Source organism: Ascaphus truei, chromosome 20, assembly GCF_040206685.1.
Source record: "Ascaphus truei isolate aAscTru1 chromosome 20, aAscTru1.hap1, whole genome shotgun sequence".
Lineage (NCBI taxonomy): Eukaryota > Metazoa > Chordata > Amphibia > Anura > Ascaphidae > Ascaphus > Ascaphus truei.
This window is the reverse complement of record NC_134502.1, coordinates 10,316,419-10,330,807: the sequence shown is the minus strand read 5'-3', so window position 1 is coordinate 10,330,807 and position 14,389 is coordinate 10,316,419. Positions and strand designations below refer to the sequence as shown.

Sequence of the window (14,389 nt, the reverse complement as noted above, 5' to 3'; positions counted from 1 at the left end):
AGAGCGGGAAACAGAGCGCGAGAGAGCGGGAAACAGAGCGCGAGAGAGCGGGAAACAGAGCGCGAGAGAGCGGGAAACAGAGCGCGAGAGAGCGGGAAACAGAGCGCGAGAGAGCGGGAAACAGAGCGCGAGAGAGCGGGAAACAGAGCGCGAGAGAGCGGGAAACAGAGCGCGAGAGAGCGGGAAACAGAGCGCGAGAGAGAGAGAGACAGAGCGCGAGAGAGCGAGAGACAGAGCGCGAGAGAGCGAGACAGAGAGCGCGAGAGAGAGAGACAGAAAGCGCGAGAGAGCGAGACAGAGAGCGCGAGAGAGAGAGACAGAGAGCGCGAGAGAGAGAGACAGAGAGCGCGAGAGAGAGAGACAGAGAGCGCGAGCGAGAGAGACAGAGAGCGCGAGCGAGCGACAGAGAGCGCGAGCGAGCGACAGAGAGCGCGAGCGAGCGACAGAGAGCGCGAGCGAGCGACAGAGAGCGCGAGCGAGCGACAGAGAGCGCGAGCGAGCGACAGAGAGCGCGAGCGAGCGACAGAGAGCGCGAGCGAGCGACAGAGAGCGCGAGCGAGCGACAGAGAGCGCGAGCGACAGAGAGAGCGAGCGACAGAGAGAGCGAGCGACAGAGAGAGCGAGCGACAGAGAGAGCGAGCGACAGAGAGAGCGAGCGACAGAGAGAGCGAGCGACAGAGAGAGCGAGCGACAGAGAGAGCGAGCGACAGAGAGAGCGAGCGACAGAGAGAGCGAGCGACAGAGAGAGCGAGCGAGCGACAGAGAGAGCGAGCGACAGAGAGAGCGAGCGACAGAGAGAGCGAGCGACAGAGAGAGCGAGCGACAGAGAGAGCGAGCGAGCGACAGAGAGAGCGAGCGACAGAGAGAGCGAGCGACAGAGAGAGCGAGCGACAGAGAGAGCGAGCGAGCGACAGAGAGAGCGAGCGACAGAGAGAGCGAGCGACAGAGAGAGCGAGCGAGCGACAGAGAGAGCGAGCGAGCGACAGAGAGAGCGAGCGAGCGACAGAGAGCGAGCGAAAGCGAGCGAGCGACAGAGAGAGCGAGCGACAGAGAGAGCGAGCGAGCGACAGAGAGAGCGAGCGAGCGACAGAGAGAGCGAGCGAGCGACAGAGAGAGCGAGCGACAGAGAGAGAGAGCGAGCGACAGAGAGAGCGAGCGAGCGACAGAGCGAGCGACATAGAGAGCGAGCGAGCGACAGAGAGAGCGAGCGAGCGACAGAGCGAGCGAGCGACAGAGCGAGCGAGCGACAGAGCGAGCGAGCGACAGAGCGAGCGAGCGACAGAAAGAGAGAGCGAGCGAGCGACAGAGCGAGCGAGCGAGCGACAGAGCGAGCGAGCGAGCGACAGAGAGAGCGCGAGAGAGCGAGACAGAGAGCGCGAGAGAGAGAGACAGAGAGCGCGAGAGAGAGAGACAGAGAGCGCGAGAGAGAGACAGAGAGCGCGAGAGAGAGAGACAGAGAGCGCGAGAGAGCGACAGAGAGCGCGAGCGAGCGACAGAGAGCGCGAGCGAGCGACAGAGAGCGCGAGCGAGCGACAGAGAGCGCGAGCGAGCGACAGAGAGCGCGAGCGAGCGACAGAGAGCGCGAGCGAGCGACAGAGAGAGAGAGCGACAGAGAGAGAGCGAGCGACAGAGAGAGCGAGCGAGCGACAGAGAGAGCGAGCGACAGAGAGAGCGAGCGAGCGACAGAGAGCGAGCGAGCGACAGAGAGAGCGAGCGACAGAGAGCGAGCGACAGAGAGCGAGCGACAGAGAGCGAGCGACAGAGAGCGAGCGACAGAGAGAGCGAGCGACAGAGAGAGCGAGCGAGCGAGCGACAGAGAGAGAGAGCGAGCGACAGAGAGCGAGCGAGCGACAGAGAGCGAGCGAGCGACAGAGAGAGCGAGCGACAGAGAGAGCGAGCGACAGAGAGAGCGAGCGACAGAGAGAGCGAGCGACAGAGAGAGCGAGCGACAGAGAGAGAGAGCGAGCGACAGAGAGAGAGAGCGAGCGACAGAGAGAGCGAGCGAGCGACAGAGAGAGCAAGCGACAGAGAGCGAGCGACAGAGAGCGAGCGAGCGACAGAGCGAGCGAGCGACAGAGCGAGCGAGCGACAGAAAGAGAGAGCGAGCGAGCGACAGAGCGAGCGAGCGACAGAGAGAGCGAGCGAGCGACAGAGCGAGCGAGCGACAGAGAGAGCGAGCGACAGAGAGAGCGAGCGACAAAGAGAGCGAGCGAGCGACAGAGAGAGCGAGCGACAAAGAGAGCGAGCGACAGAGAGATCGAGCGACAGAGAGAGCGAGCGACAGAGAGAGCGAGCGACAGAGAGAGCGAGCGACAGAGAGAGCGAGCGACAGAGAGAGCGAGCGACAGAGAGAGCGAGCGACAGAGAGAGCGAGCGACAGAGAGAGAGAGCGAGCGACAGAGAGAGAGAGCGAGCGACAGAGAGAGCGAGCGAGCGACAGAGAGAGCAAGCGACAGAGAGCGAGCGACAGAGAGCGAGCGAGCGACAGAGCGAGCGAGCGACAGAGCGAGCGAGCGACAGAAAGAGAGAGCGAGCGAGCGACAGAGCGAGCGAGCGACAGAGAGAGCGAGCGAGCGACAGAGCGAGCGAGCGACAGAGAGAGCGAGCGACAGAGAGAGCGAGCGACAAAGAGAGCGAGCGAGCGACAGAAGAGATCGAGCGACAGAGAGAGCGAGCGACAGAGAGAGCGAGCGACAGAGAGAGCGAGCGACAGAGAGAGCGAGAGAGCGAGAGCGGAGACAGAGCGCGAGAGAGCGGGAAACAGAGCGCGAGGAGAGAGCGGGAAACAGAGCGCGAGAGAGCGGGAAACAGAGCGCGAGAGAGCGGGAAACAGAGGCGAGGGAGAGAGCGGGAAACAGAGCGCGAGAGAGCGGGAAACAGAGCGCGAGAGAGCGGGAAACAGAGCGCGAGAGAGCGGGAAACAGAGCGCGGAGAGCGGGAAACAGAGCGCGAGAGAGCGGGAAACAGAGCGCGAGAGAGCGAGAGACAGAGCGCGAGAGAGCGAGAGACAGAGCGCGAGAGAGCGAGACAGAGAGCGCGAGAGAGAGAGACAGAAAGCGCGAGAGAGCGAGACAGAGAGCGCGAGAGAGAGAGACAGAGAGCGCGAGAGAGAGAGACAGAGAGCGCGAGAGAGAGAGACAGAGAGCGCGAGCGAGAGAGACAGAGAGCGGAGAGAGAGACAGAGAGCGCGAGCGAGCGACAGAGAGCGCGAGCGAGCGACAGAGAGCGCGAGCGAGCGACAGAGAGCGCGAGCGAGCGACAGAGAGCGCGAGCGAGCGACAGAGAGCGCGAGCGAGCGACAGAGAGCGCGAGCGAGCGACAGAGAGCGCGAGCGAGCGACAGAGAGCGCGAGCGAGCGACAGAGAGCGCGAGCGAGCGACAGAGAGCGCGAGCGAGCGACAGAGAGCGCGAGCGAGCGACAGAGAGCGCGAGCGAGCGACAGAGAGCGAGCGAGCGACAGAGAGAGCGAGCGACAGAGGAGGAGCGAGCGACAGAGAGAGCGAGCGACAGAGAGAGCGAGCGACAGAGAGAGCGAGCGACAGAGAGAGCGAGCGACAGAGAGAGCGAGCGACAGAGAGAGCGAGCGACAGAGAGAGCGAGCGACAGAGAGAGCGAGCGACAGAGAGAGCGAGCGACAGAGAGAGCGAGCGACAGAGAGAGCGAGCGACAGAGAGAGCGAGCGACAGAGAGAGCGAGCGACAGAGAGAGCGAGCGACAGAGAGAGCGAGCGAGCGACAGAGAGAGCGAGCGAGCGACAGAGAGAGCGAGCGAGCGACAGAGAGAGCGAGCGAGCGACAGAGAGCGAGCGAAAGCGAGCGAGCGACAGAGAGAGCGAGCGACAGAGAGAGCGAGCGAGCGACAGAGAGAGCGAGCGAGCGACAGAGAGAGCGAGCGAGCGACAGAGAGAGCGAGCGACAGAGAGAGAGAGCGAGCGACAGAGAGAGCGAGCGAGCGACAGAGCGAGCGAGCGAGCGACATAGAGAGCGAGCGAGAGCGACAGAGAGAGCGAGCGAGCGACAGAGCGAGCGAGCGACAGAGCGAGCGAGCGACAGAAAGAGAGAGCGAGCGAGCGACAGAGCGAAGCGAGCTAGCGACAGAGCGAGCGAGCGAGCGACAGAGCGAGCGAGCGAGCGAGCGACAGAGAGAGCGCGAGAGAGCGAGACAGAGAGCGCGAGAGAGAGAGACAGAGAGCGCGAGAGAGAGAGACAGAGAGCGCGAGAGAGAGACAGAGAGCGCGAGAGAGAGAGACAGAGAGCGCGAGAGAGCGACAGAGAGCGCGAGCGAGCGACAGAGAGCGCGAGCGAGCGACAGAGAGCGCGAGCGAGCGACAGAGAGCGCGAGCGAGCGACAGAGAGCGCGAGCGAGCGACAGAGAGCGCGAGCGAGCGACAGAGAGCGCGAGCGAGCGACAGAGAGAGCGAGCGACAGAGAGAGAGCGAGCGACAGAGAGAGCGAGCGAGCGACAGAGAGAGCGAGCGACAGAGAGAGCGAGCGAGCGACAGAGAGCGAGCGAGCGACAGAGAGAGCGAGCGACAGAGAGCGAGCGACAGAGAGCGAGCGACAGAGAGCGAGCGACAGAGAGCGAGCGACAGAGAGCGAGCGACAGAGAGCGAGCGACAGAGAGAGCGAGCGACAGAGAGAGCGAGCGAGCGAGCGACAGAGAGAGAGAGCGAGCGACAGAGAGCGAGCGAGCGACAGAGAGCGAGCGAGCGACAGAGAGAGCGAGCGACAGAGAGAGCGAGCGACAGAGAGAGCGAGCGACAGAGAGAGAGAGCGAGCGACAGAGAGAGAGAGCGAGCGACAGAGAGAGCGAGCGAGCGACAGAGAGAGCAAGCGACAGAGAGAGCGAGCGACAGAGAGCGAGCGAGCGACAGAGCGAGCGAGCGACAGAGCGAGCGAGCGACAGAAAGAGAGAGCGACAGAAAGAGAGAGCGAGCGAGCGACAGAGCGAGCGAGCGACAGAGAGAGCGAGCGAGCGACAGAGCGAGCGAGCGACAGAGAGAGCGAGCGACAGAGAGAGCGAGCGACAAAGAGAGCGAGCGAGCGACAGAGAGAGCGAGCGACAAAGAGAGCGAGCGACAGAGAGATCGAGCGACAGAGAGAGCGAGCGACAGAGAGAGCGAGCGACAGAGAGAGCGAGCGACAGAGAGAGCGAGCGACAGAGAGAGCGAGAGACAGAGAGAGCGAGAGAGCGAGAGACAGAGAGAGCGAGAGCGCGAGAGACAGAGAGAGCGCGAGAGAGCGCGAGAGAGCGCGAGAGAGCGCGAGAGAGCGCGAGAGAGCGCAAGAGAGCGCAAGAGAGCGCAAGAGAGCGCAAGAGAGCGCAAGAGAGCGAGCGAGCGGTAGACAGAGAGCGCGAGCGGTAGACAGAGAGCGCGAGCGGTAGACAGAGAGCGCGAGCGGTAGACAGAGAGCGCGAGCGGTAGACAGAGAGCGCGAGCGGTAGACAGAGAGCGCGAGCGGTAGACAGAGAGCGCGAGCGGTAGACAGAGAGCGCGAGCGGTAGACAGAGAGCGCGAGCGGTAGACAGAGAGCGCGAGCGGTAGACAGAGAGCGCGAGCGGTAGACAGAGAGCGCGAGCGGTAGACAGAGAGCGCGAGCGGTAGACAGAGAGCGCGAGAGAGCGAGAAACAGAGCGCGAGAGAGCGAGAAACAGAGCGCGAGAGAGCGAGAAACAGAGCGCGAGAGAGCGAGAAACAGAGCGCGAGAGAGCGAGAAACAGAGCGCGAGAGAGCGAGAAACAGAGCGCGAGAGAGCGAGAAACAGAGCGCGAGAGAGCGAGAAACAGAGCGCGAGAGAGCGAGAAACAGAGCGCGAGAGAGCGAGAAACAGAGCGCGAGAGAGCGAGAAACAGAGCGCGAGAGAGCGAGCGAGCGACAGAGAGAGAGAGCGAGCGACAGAGAGAGAGAGCGAGCGACAGAGAGAGAGAGAGAGCGACAGAGAGAGAGAGAGAGCGACAGAGAGAGAGAGAGAGCGACAGAGAGAGAGAGAGAGCGACAGAGAGAGAGAGCGAGCGACAGAGAGAGCGAGCGACAGAGAGAGCGAGCGACAGAGAGAGCGAGAGACAGAGAGAGCGAGAGACAGAGAGAGCGAGAGACAGAGAGAGCGAGAGACAGAGAGAGCGAGAGACAGAGAGAGCGAGAGACAGAGAGAGCGAGAGACAGAGAGAGCGAGAGACAGAGAGAGCGAGAGACAGAGAGACAGAGAGAGCGAGAGAGCGAGAGAGCAAGAGAGCAAGAGAGCGCAAGAGAGCGCGAGAGAGCGAGCGACAGGGCGAGCGAGCGGTAGACAGAGAGCGCGAGCGGTAGACAGAGAGCGCGAGCGGTAGACAGAGAGCGCGAGCGGTAGACAGAGAGCGCGAGCGGTAGACAGAGAGCGCGAGCGGTAGACAGAGAGCGCGAGCGGTAGACAGAGAGCGCGAGCGGTAGACAGAGAGCGCGAGCGAGAAACAGAGCGCGAGCGAGAAACAGAGCGCGAGCGAGAAACAGAGCGCGAGCGAGAAACAGAGCGCGAGAGAGCGAGAAACAGAGCGCGAGAGAGCGAGAAACAGAGCGCGAGAGAGCGAGAGAGAGCGAGCGAGCGACAGAGAGAGCGAGAGACAAAGAGAGCGAGCGACAGAGAGAGCGAGAGACAAAGAGAGCGAGCGACAGAGAGAGCGAGAGACAAAGAGAGCGAGCGACAGAGAGAGCGAGAGACAGAGAGAGCGAGAGACAGAGAGAGCGAGAGACAGAGAGAGCGAGAGACAGAGAGAGCGAGAGAGCAAGAGAGCGCAAGAGAGCGCGAGAGAGCGAGCGACAGGGCGCGAGAGAGCGAGAGACAGAGCGCGAGAGAGCGAGAGACAGAGCGCGAGAGAGCGAGAGACAGGGCGCGAGAGAGCGAGAGACAGGGCGCGAGAGAGCGAGAAACAGAGCGCGAGAGAGCGAGAAACAGAGCGCGAGAGAGCGAGAGAGAGCGAGCGAGCGACAGAGAGAGAGAGCGAGCGACAGAGAGAGAGAGCGAGCGACAGAGAGAGAGAGCGAGCGACAGAGAGAGCGAGCGACAAAGAGAGCGAGCGACAAAGAGAGCGAGCGACAGAGAAAGCGAGAGACAGAGAGAGCGAGAGACAGAGAGAGCGAGAGACAGAGAGAGCGAGAGAGCGAGAGAGCGAGAGAGCGAGAGAGCGAGAGAGCGAGAGAGCAAGAGAGCAAGAGAGCGCAAGAGAGCGCGCGACAGGGCGAGCGAGCGGTAGACAGAGAGCGCGAGCGGTAGACAGAGAGCGCGAGCGGTAGACAGAGAGCGCGAGCGGTAGACAGAGAGCGCGAGCGGTAGACAGAGAGCGCGAGCGGTAGACAGAGAGCGCGAGCGGTAGACAGAGAGCGCGAGCGGTAGACAGAGAGCGCGAGCGGTAGACAGAGAGCGCGAGCGGTAGACAGAGAGCGCGAGCGGTAGACAGAGAGCGCGAGCGGTAGACAGAGAGCGCGAGCGGTAGACAGAGAGCGCGAGCGGTAGACAGAGAGCGCGAGCGGTAGACAGAGAGCGCGAGCGGTAGACAGAGAGCGCGAGCGGTAGACAAAGAGCGCGAGCGGTAGACAGAGAGCGCGAGCGAGAAACAGAGCGCGAGAGAGCGAGAAACAGAGCGCGAGAGAGCGAGAGACAGAGCGCGAGAGAGCGAGAGACAGAGCGCGAGAGAGCGAGAGACAGAGCGCGAGAGAGCGAGAGACAGAGCGCGAGAGAGCGAGAGACAGAGCGCGAGAGAGCGAGAGACAGAGCGCGAGAGAGCGAGAGACAGAGCGCGAGAGAGCGAGAGACAGAGCGCGAGAGAGCGAGAGACAGAGCGCGAGAGAGCGAGAGACAGAGCGCGAGAGAGCGAGAGACAGAGCGCGAGAGAGCGAGAGACAGAGCGCGAGAGACAGAGCGCGAGAGACAGAGCGCGAGAGAGCGAGAGACAGAGCGCGAGAGAGCGAGAGACAGGGCGCGAGAGAGCGAGAGACAGGGCGCGAGAGAGCGAGAGACAGGGCGCGAGAGAGCGAGAGACAGGGCGCGAGAGAGCGAGAGACAGGGCGCGAGAGAGCGAGAGACAGGGCGCGAGAGAGCGAGAGACAGGGCGCGAGAGAGCGCGAGAGAGAGCGCGAGAGACAGAGCGCGAGAGAGCGAGAGACAGAGCGCGAGAGAGCGAGAGACAGAGCGCGAGAGAGCGAGAGACAGAGAGCGAGAGACAGAGCGCGAGAGACAGAGCGCGAGAGACAGAGAGCGAGAGACAGAGAGCGAGAGACAGAGAGCGAGAGACAGAGCGCGAGAGACAGAGCGCGAGAGACAGAGCGCGAGAGACAGAGCGCGAGAGACAGAGAGCGCGAGAGAGACAGAGAGCGCGAGAGAGACAGAGAGCGCGAGAGAGACAGAGAGCGCGCGAGAGAGACAGAGAGCGCGCGAGAGAGACAGAGAGCGCGCGAGAGAGACAGAGAGCGCGCGAGAGAGACAGAGAGCGCGCGCGAGAGAGACAGAGAGCGCGCGCGAGAGAGACAGAGAGCGAGCGCGAGAGAGACAGAGAGCGAGCGCGAGAGAGACAGAGAGCGAGCGCGAGAGAGACAGAGAGCGAGCGCGAGAGAGACAGAGAGCGAGCGCGAGAGAGACAGAGAGCGCGCGAGAGAGACAGAGAGCGCGCGAGAGAGACAGAGAGCGCGCGAGAGAGACAGAGAGCGCGCGAGAGAGACAGAGAGCGCGCGAGAGAGACAGAGAGCGCGCGAGAGAGACAGAGAGCGCGCGAGAGAGACAGAGAGCGCGCGAGAGAGACAGAGAGCGCGCGAGAGAGACAGAGAGCGCGCGAGAGAGACAGAGAGCGCGCGAGAGAGACAGAGAGCGCGCGAGAGAGACAGAGAGCGCGCGAGAGAGACAGAGAGCGCGCGAGAGAGACAGAGAGCGCGCGAGAGAGACAGAGAGCGCGCGAGAGAGACAGAGAGCGCGAGAGAGAGACAGAGATCGCGAGCGAGAGACAGAGATCGCGAGCGAGAGACAGAGATCGCGAGCGAGAGAGATCGCGAGCGAGAGAGCGCGAGCGAGAGAGAGCGCGAGCGACAGAGAGAGCGCGTGCGAGCGACAGAGAGAGCGCGTGCGAGCGACAGAGAGAGCGCGTGCGAGCGACAGAGAGAGCGCGTGCGAGCGACAGAGAGAGCGCGTGCGAGCGACAGAGAGAGCGCGTGCGAGCGACAGAGAGAGCGCGTGCGAGCGACAGAGAGAGCGCGTGCGAGCGACAGAGAGAGCGCGTGCGAGCGACAGAGAGAGCGCGTGCGAGCGACAGAGAGAGCGCGTGCGAGCGACAGAGAGAGCGCGTGCGAGCGACAGGGAGAGCGCGTGCGAGCGACAGGGAGAGCGCGTGCGAGCGACAGAGAGAGAGCGCGTGCGAGCGACAGAGCGCGTGCGAGCGACAGACAGAGCGCGTGCGAGCGACAGAGAGAGAGCGCGTGCGAGCGACAGAGAGAGCGCGTGCGAGCGACAGAGAGAGCGTGCGAGCGACAGAGAGAGAGCGCGTGCGAGCGACAGAGAGAGAGAGCGAGCGACAGAGAGAGAGACACAACTATATGTAACACAGGCCAAGGCGGGGTCGGAACATTGAAGATATCAAATAAGTTACTTTACAGGAGGTATCAGATGCAGTCACATCAGGGCTGGCTGGGATGTTTGTGGGGTTCGGTGCTGGGACATGTGTGCGGGGCCTCAGTTTTTACCTTCTAAGGCTGCGGTCCCAGTCACTGCTTCAGCGCACACCTCGGCGTGCGCTGAGCGTGTAAGCACCGCCCCTCAATGGGGCTGGGGCCAGTACTCACCTTCCCGCTGAAGGTGCAGCCGCGCTGTACTCACAGTTTTTTTTTAACTCAATGGAATTGGGTTCAGAACTGGCGACGAAGGCGTGGCAACGCCCCCGCTGGCGGTTCACCCATTGAGGGCGAACCAGCCGCGTGTGGTCATGACCACGCCCCTGCAAAACCCCGACCACGCCCCCTCCCGTCGCAATCTCCCTCTCTCCCCAAAGACCGCAGGTAGCGCTGTGCACGCGCCGCCCCCCCCCCCCCGCCGGGCGCTCGTGTCACAGTGATCACTTGGACCGCAGCCTAAGGCAGCATCGCCCCAGCGTTCCATAATCATGGCTCCGCGCCATCAAATGGCATTACAATGTGGCACCACCGGGCGTTCCGTTGTCAAGATGTCCCGTTGTTAGGGCAATGCAACACCGTTTTACATCACAAAACCATGACGACTTGACCCTGCATAAGGACATGCCGCTGGAAAAGGTAAAAGCGTTAGGCCGTGCGTATAGTGCCCACGACGGACGGTGGCGGCGCCCAAAATAAATACATTGCTGCCGCCGCGTGCGCTTATAGTAAGCGCGATGGCAACAATGTGACGGAGCGTCGCGAACTTTGGAAGCCGGCAATATTTGATTTTTCAAGCGCTGTCGTCCCATGTAAAAGCCCCTGAACCAATCAAATGCCAGTACGCCCGCGACGCCGCCGCAAAGCGAAATATAACGTTCGCTGGCGGCGATTGGTAACATCACCCGTCGCGGGCACCATACGCCCGGCCTTAGGGGCACCGCGCTGTCCCCCACAACAGTTAAAACAAATTGTTGGGGCTCGGTGCATGTGCAATGTCACCTGAGCAAACCAATTACAAGAGGTGGGGGGCAGCACCCTGACCAGAGGTATGATATCCCTGCTGCCTGCGAGAGGCACCAAAACACTTTTTTTTTTGAGGTGGGGTAGGAACACTGACGTGGCAAATGACGTCACACACCCACCATACCCCAGAGGCTCAGGTTTCATGGGAGGCTGGGGGTGGTAATGGCGTCAGAACTCCCCCCTCCCCGTCACTCACCGGCTCAGCCTTGCTTTCAGTAGTCACGGTGCTAGACGCAGCTCCTCCTCCCCCTGCCGGCCCTGATTTAGACTCCGCCATGGTGACGTCACGGCGCAGGCTAGATCCTGAAGAGGCACCGGCTCCGCTATCGCGTTTTTCTTTCTCTAGCTAATCAGCTCGGAGATTAAACACTTCCGGGGCGACCAAGCGATAAACTTCCGGTCCTTCCACCAACTTCCGGCTTTTTTTTCTGTGGTAGCTGGGAAGAGAGGGGTTTTTTTTTTTTATTATTCAGGGTTTTAAGGACTGTGCTCGGATTTACGGACCGCCACATACCTCACCACGAACAGGCCCGTGACGATCTATGCTTCGGTCTCACGCGTCAATCCTCATTTGAACCACGGATTTCGAAAAAACTTCCGGCCAAAATGGAGATGGACGCCGACGCCTTTGCGTATATACAGTATGCCGTCACTTAAGATAGCCACGTGGCCCTATTGCGTTAATTTTATACGGCCGCCTGCGTCACCGTGATTTTATTTTTATTTTTTTTTCCCTCAAGGCGTAGAACATCATTGACAAAAAAAAAAAAAAAATAGAACCCACGTGAGTCCCACAGGCAGCCAATGAAAGGGTAGATTTATTGAATGTAAAACATCCACGGTTTCCTTTCTGTGCGTTTCACAGCTAGCTAATCAGCGCACGGATCAATGGTATCCAAGGACAGCCAATCAGAGCGCACACCCCAAGTTCATGCGTTTCACAGCTAGCTAATCAGCGCACGGATAAATGCAATCCAAGGACAGCCAATCAGAGCGCACACCCCAAGTTCATGCGTTTCAGGGTCATCAAATCCGGGCGCAAATGAGAATGCGCTTAGCTTTCCACGTGCAAGCTAATCATTGCGTGCCACCTCGGGGGAAAGGGAAGGGATGGGGGGAATTGCCATGGTGATGGCGTCCCGATTTCCGGCGGAATTGGAAGCGGAAAAGGGAAGAGGAGGGGGGGAAAGAATAAAAAAAAAAAAGCTGGAGGGTGGGAGAGGATCACGTGACCTGTGACGACAAGGGCAGGTATGTGGAACTGTGACGTAACCGCACGTCCTGTGGTGTCATCACCTTCATAATCCTCTGAGTCTACATCTTCACCGGTGACATCACTGTATATTAACTCTATAAAAAAACAAATAGATGATACCTTTTGTGGCTAATGAAATGTTTTTATTTGTGCAAGCTTTCGAGATACACTGATCTCTTCCGGCGATGTTACAATGGATAAAGCAAGTAAGGTTTTTACTTAAAAGCAGTGCATCCCAGAATGTATCTGACTGAAGCATATCCCTCCCACCCTGTGCATTATGCGATTTATGACTTAAGGTGTTAAATGATCCTTTAATGTTAGGTGTGTGTGTGTGTGTGTGTGTGTGTGTGTGTGTGTGTGTGTGTGTGTGTGTGTTGTTAAAGGCCATGTCTATACATGCTGCGCTATATGAATGCACACACAGCTGTCTCTTACACATACATACATATGTACAATGTAATTCTATCCCTATATATCAATAGGCACCACATATTATCTACACATATCAACAGTAATGCAACACCCTCTTATATTTCTACACCTACAGTCAGTGGTGGGATTCAAAATTTTTAGCAACATATTCTCTCTCATGGGAGGGAGAAGAGAGACGGGGGGTGAAGAGATTGTACTGCCCTTTTATAGTGACTAATGGAAAACAATATTTGATTGAAATGTAAATAAATTATTTGCCTTTCTTAAAATATTTTCATATCACTACTTGATTGTCATTATACTGTGTCTTTTGTCCAGGGCAGAGAGAGACCAGGGGGTGTGCAGAGAGTCCCTCTCACATCACCCTCACTCCCTCTCACATCACCCTCACTCCCTCTCACATCACCCTCACTCCCTCTCACATCACCCTCACTCCCTCTCACATCACCCTCACTCCCTCTCACATCACCCTTAGACATCTCCCTCACTCCCTCTCAGATCTCTTCCTCCCAACCTCCATGCCTCCCTGGCTGCACACAGGTGGGGGGAGATGGTATGCAGTGGCAGAATAATCACTTGAGGCAGAGCAGAGGCGCAGCACGATGTGAGGAGCTCTAGCTGCAGACACCGGAAGTTTGGGGTCAGTCGCTAGATGGTGCACCTCCCCTGCAACAAGTGATTCTGCTGCCAGTTAATGCACCGGTTCGGCGAACTTGAAAAATTCCAGCAGCAGGTTCGTGCGAACCGGCTGAATCCCACCACTGCCTACAGTATATACACCATTGGTATAAACTCCCCCACACAGCTTTTGTAAAGCGCTGTATACACTGGGCGCTTTATAAATTTATATTTACACACACACATTCAGGGATCATTTAACACCTTAAAGCTGCGCTTATAGTGACAGCGACGTGACGTCGCAGCAAAACAAATGCATTTCCGCCATCGCGTATGCTTATAGTAAGCGCGATGTGACAGAGTGACGGATTTGTCGCGATCGCTGGAAGTCATCTCTATTTGACTTTTTCAGCGACCGTCGCCAGCATTATAAGCGTAGCCTAAGTCATAAATTGCATACTGCACAGGGGGAGGGATAGACTTCAGTCAGATACATTCCAGGATGCACAGTTTTTAAGTTAAAGCTTTCTTGCTTTATCCATTGTAACACCGCCGGAAGAAGAAATCAATGTCACAGGAGACCAGGTTATTTGCACCTTTTTACCGGTATCATTCATTGTGCAAAACAATGTAATGAAATAAATTGTAATTTATTCGGCATAAATTCGCTTACACACGATACACAAAATACAGACAAAAAGACACACTTACTTTGGAACTGGGGTCGAAAACGAGACTTTCCTAGGTGCAGGGAACTCTATGGGAGAGTTTTGCCCTGACCGGGACTTAGCATGGAATCTCCTGGAACTCAAATTGGCATAAAGTTACACACGCCACCGCTATGTTCTCTTCTGAGAATTTGGTCCCTCCTGATCGCGAGTTAGTCCAAATCTCCTGGAACTCAAATCGGCATAAAATCCCAGCTACGTTCACTACGATCGTTTCTGAGAACTTCAGCGCAAAAGTCGGGACTTGGACTCTAGCGGCAGGCTTTTTTAGACTTGAAATCAAAGCCGGTTGCGCTTCTATTTGCACTGAAGCAACTTTGAAAAGCCCGCCCGAGCTCTTGTTCCCGGAGAACACAAATCTGATTGGCGCATCGATTCTTATAGTATTCCCAGCTTCATTCACACAACTGAGCAGCCAATCAACGCGTGGGAACTTTGCAAAGCAACCAATCAGAGCCAAGCCGGTTCAGCGGGAAATATGAAATAGCCAAGAGACATGCGCAAGCCTGCCACCCCAATCTCTAGCTCTTAATGCCACCCACGGGGCAGGCTCCACCAAGTCTGGCAGAACATGTGGCATCCCAGAGGACGGCCATTGATCTCCGGACTTGGTTATCCGCCTTTTCCCGCTGACCAAATGCTATTCACACCTCGGGGCTTCCTCTGGCTGCTTTGAACTCCGATGTCCAGCAGTCTTACTGG

At 58.9% G+C, this 14,389-nt stretch overlaps 2 protein-coding genes across 4 annotated transcripts in view; one reads left to right on the top strand and one right to left on the bottom strand.

The window, feature by feature from the left end:
* The window catches only part of PPP1R11 (protein phosphatase 1 regulatory inhibitor subunit 11), a 44,301-nt gene extending 32,883 nt beyond the window's left edge, over positions 1-11,418 (bottom strand). The window contains exons 1-2 of the mRNA XM_075578162.1: positions 11,166-11,418; positions 10,848-11,088 (exon numbers count right to left, since the gene is read on the bottom strand). Coding sequence (XP_075434277.1) covers positions 10,848-10,928 — 81 coding nt within the window. The 5' untranslated portion in view covers positions 10,929-11,088; positions 11,166-11,418. The remainder of the gene's footprint in view (positions 1-10,847; positions 11,089-11,165) is intronic.
* Positions 11,103-14,389, top strand: part of MGAT1 (alpha-1,3-mannosyl-glycoprotein 2-beta-N-acetylglucosaminyltransferase) — a 30,110-nt gene continuing 26,823 nt past the window's right edge. The window contains exon 1 of one of the 3 annotated variants that reach the window (XM_075578106.1): positions 11,103-11,292. The gene's annotated coding sequence lies outside the window, so the exon portion shown is untranslated. Of the gene's footprint in view, positions 11,436-11,796; positions 11,903-14,389 lie in introns of those variants that run through there. The other 2 variants (XM_075578103.1, XM_075578102.1) reach the window with 2 other exon arrangements.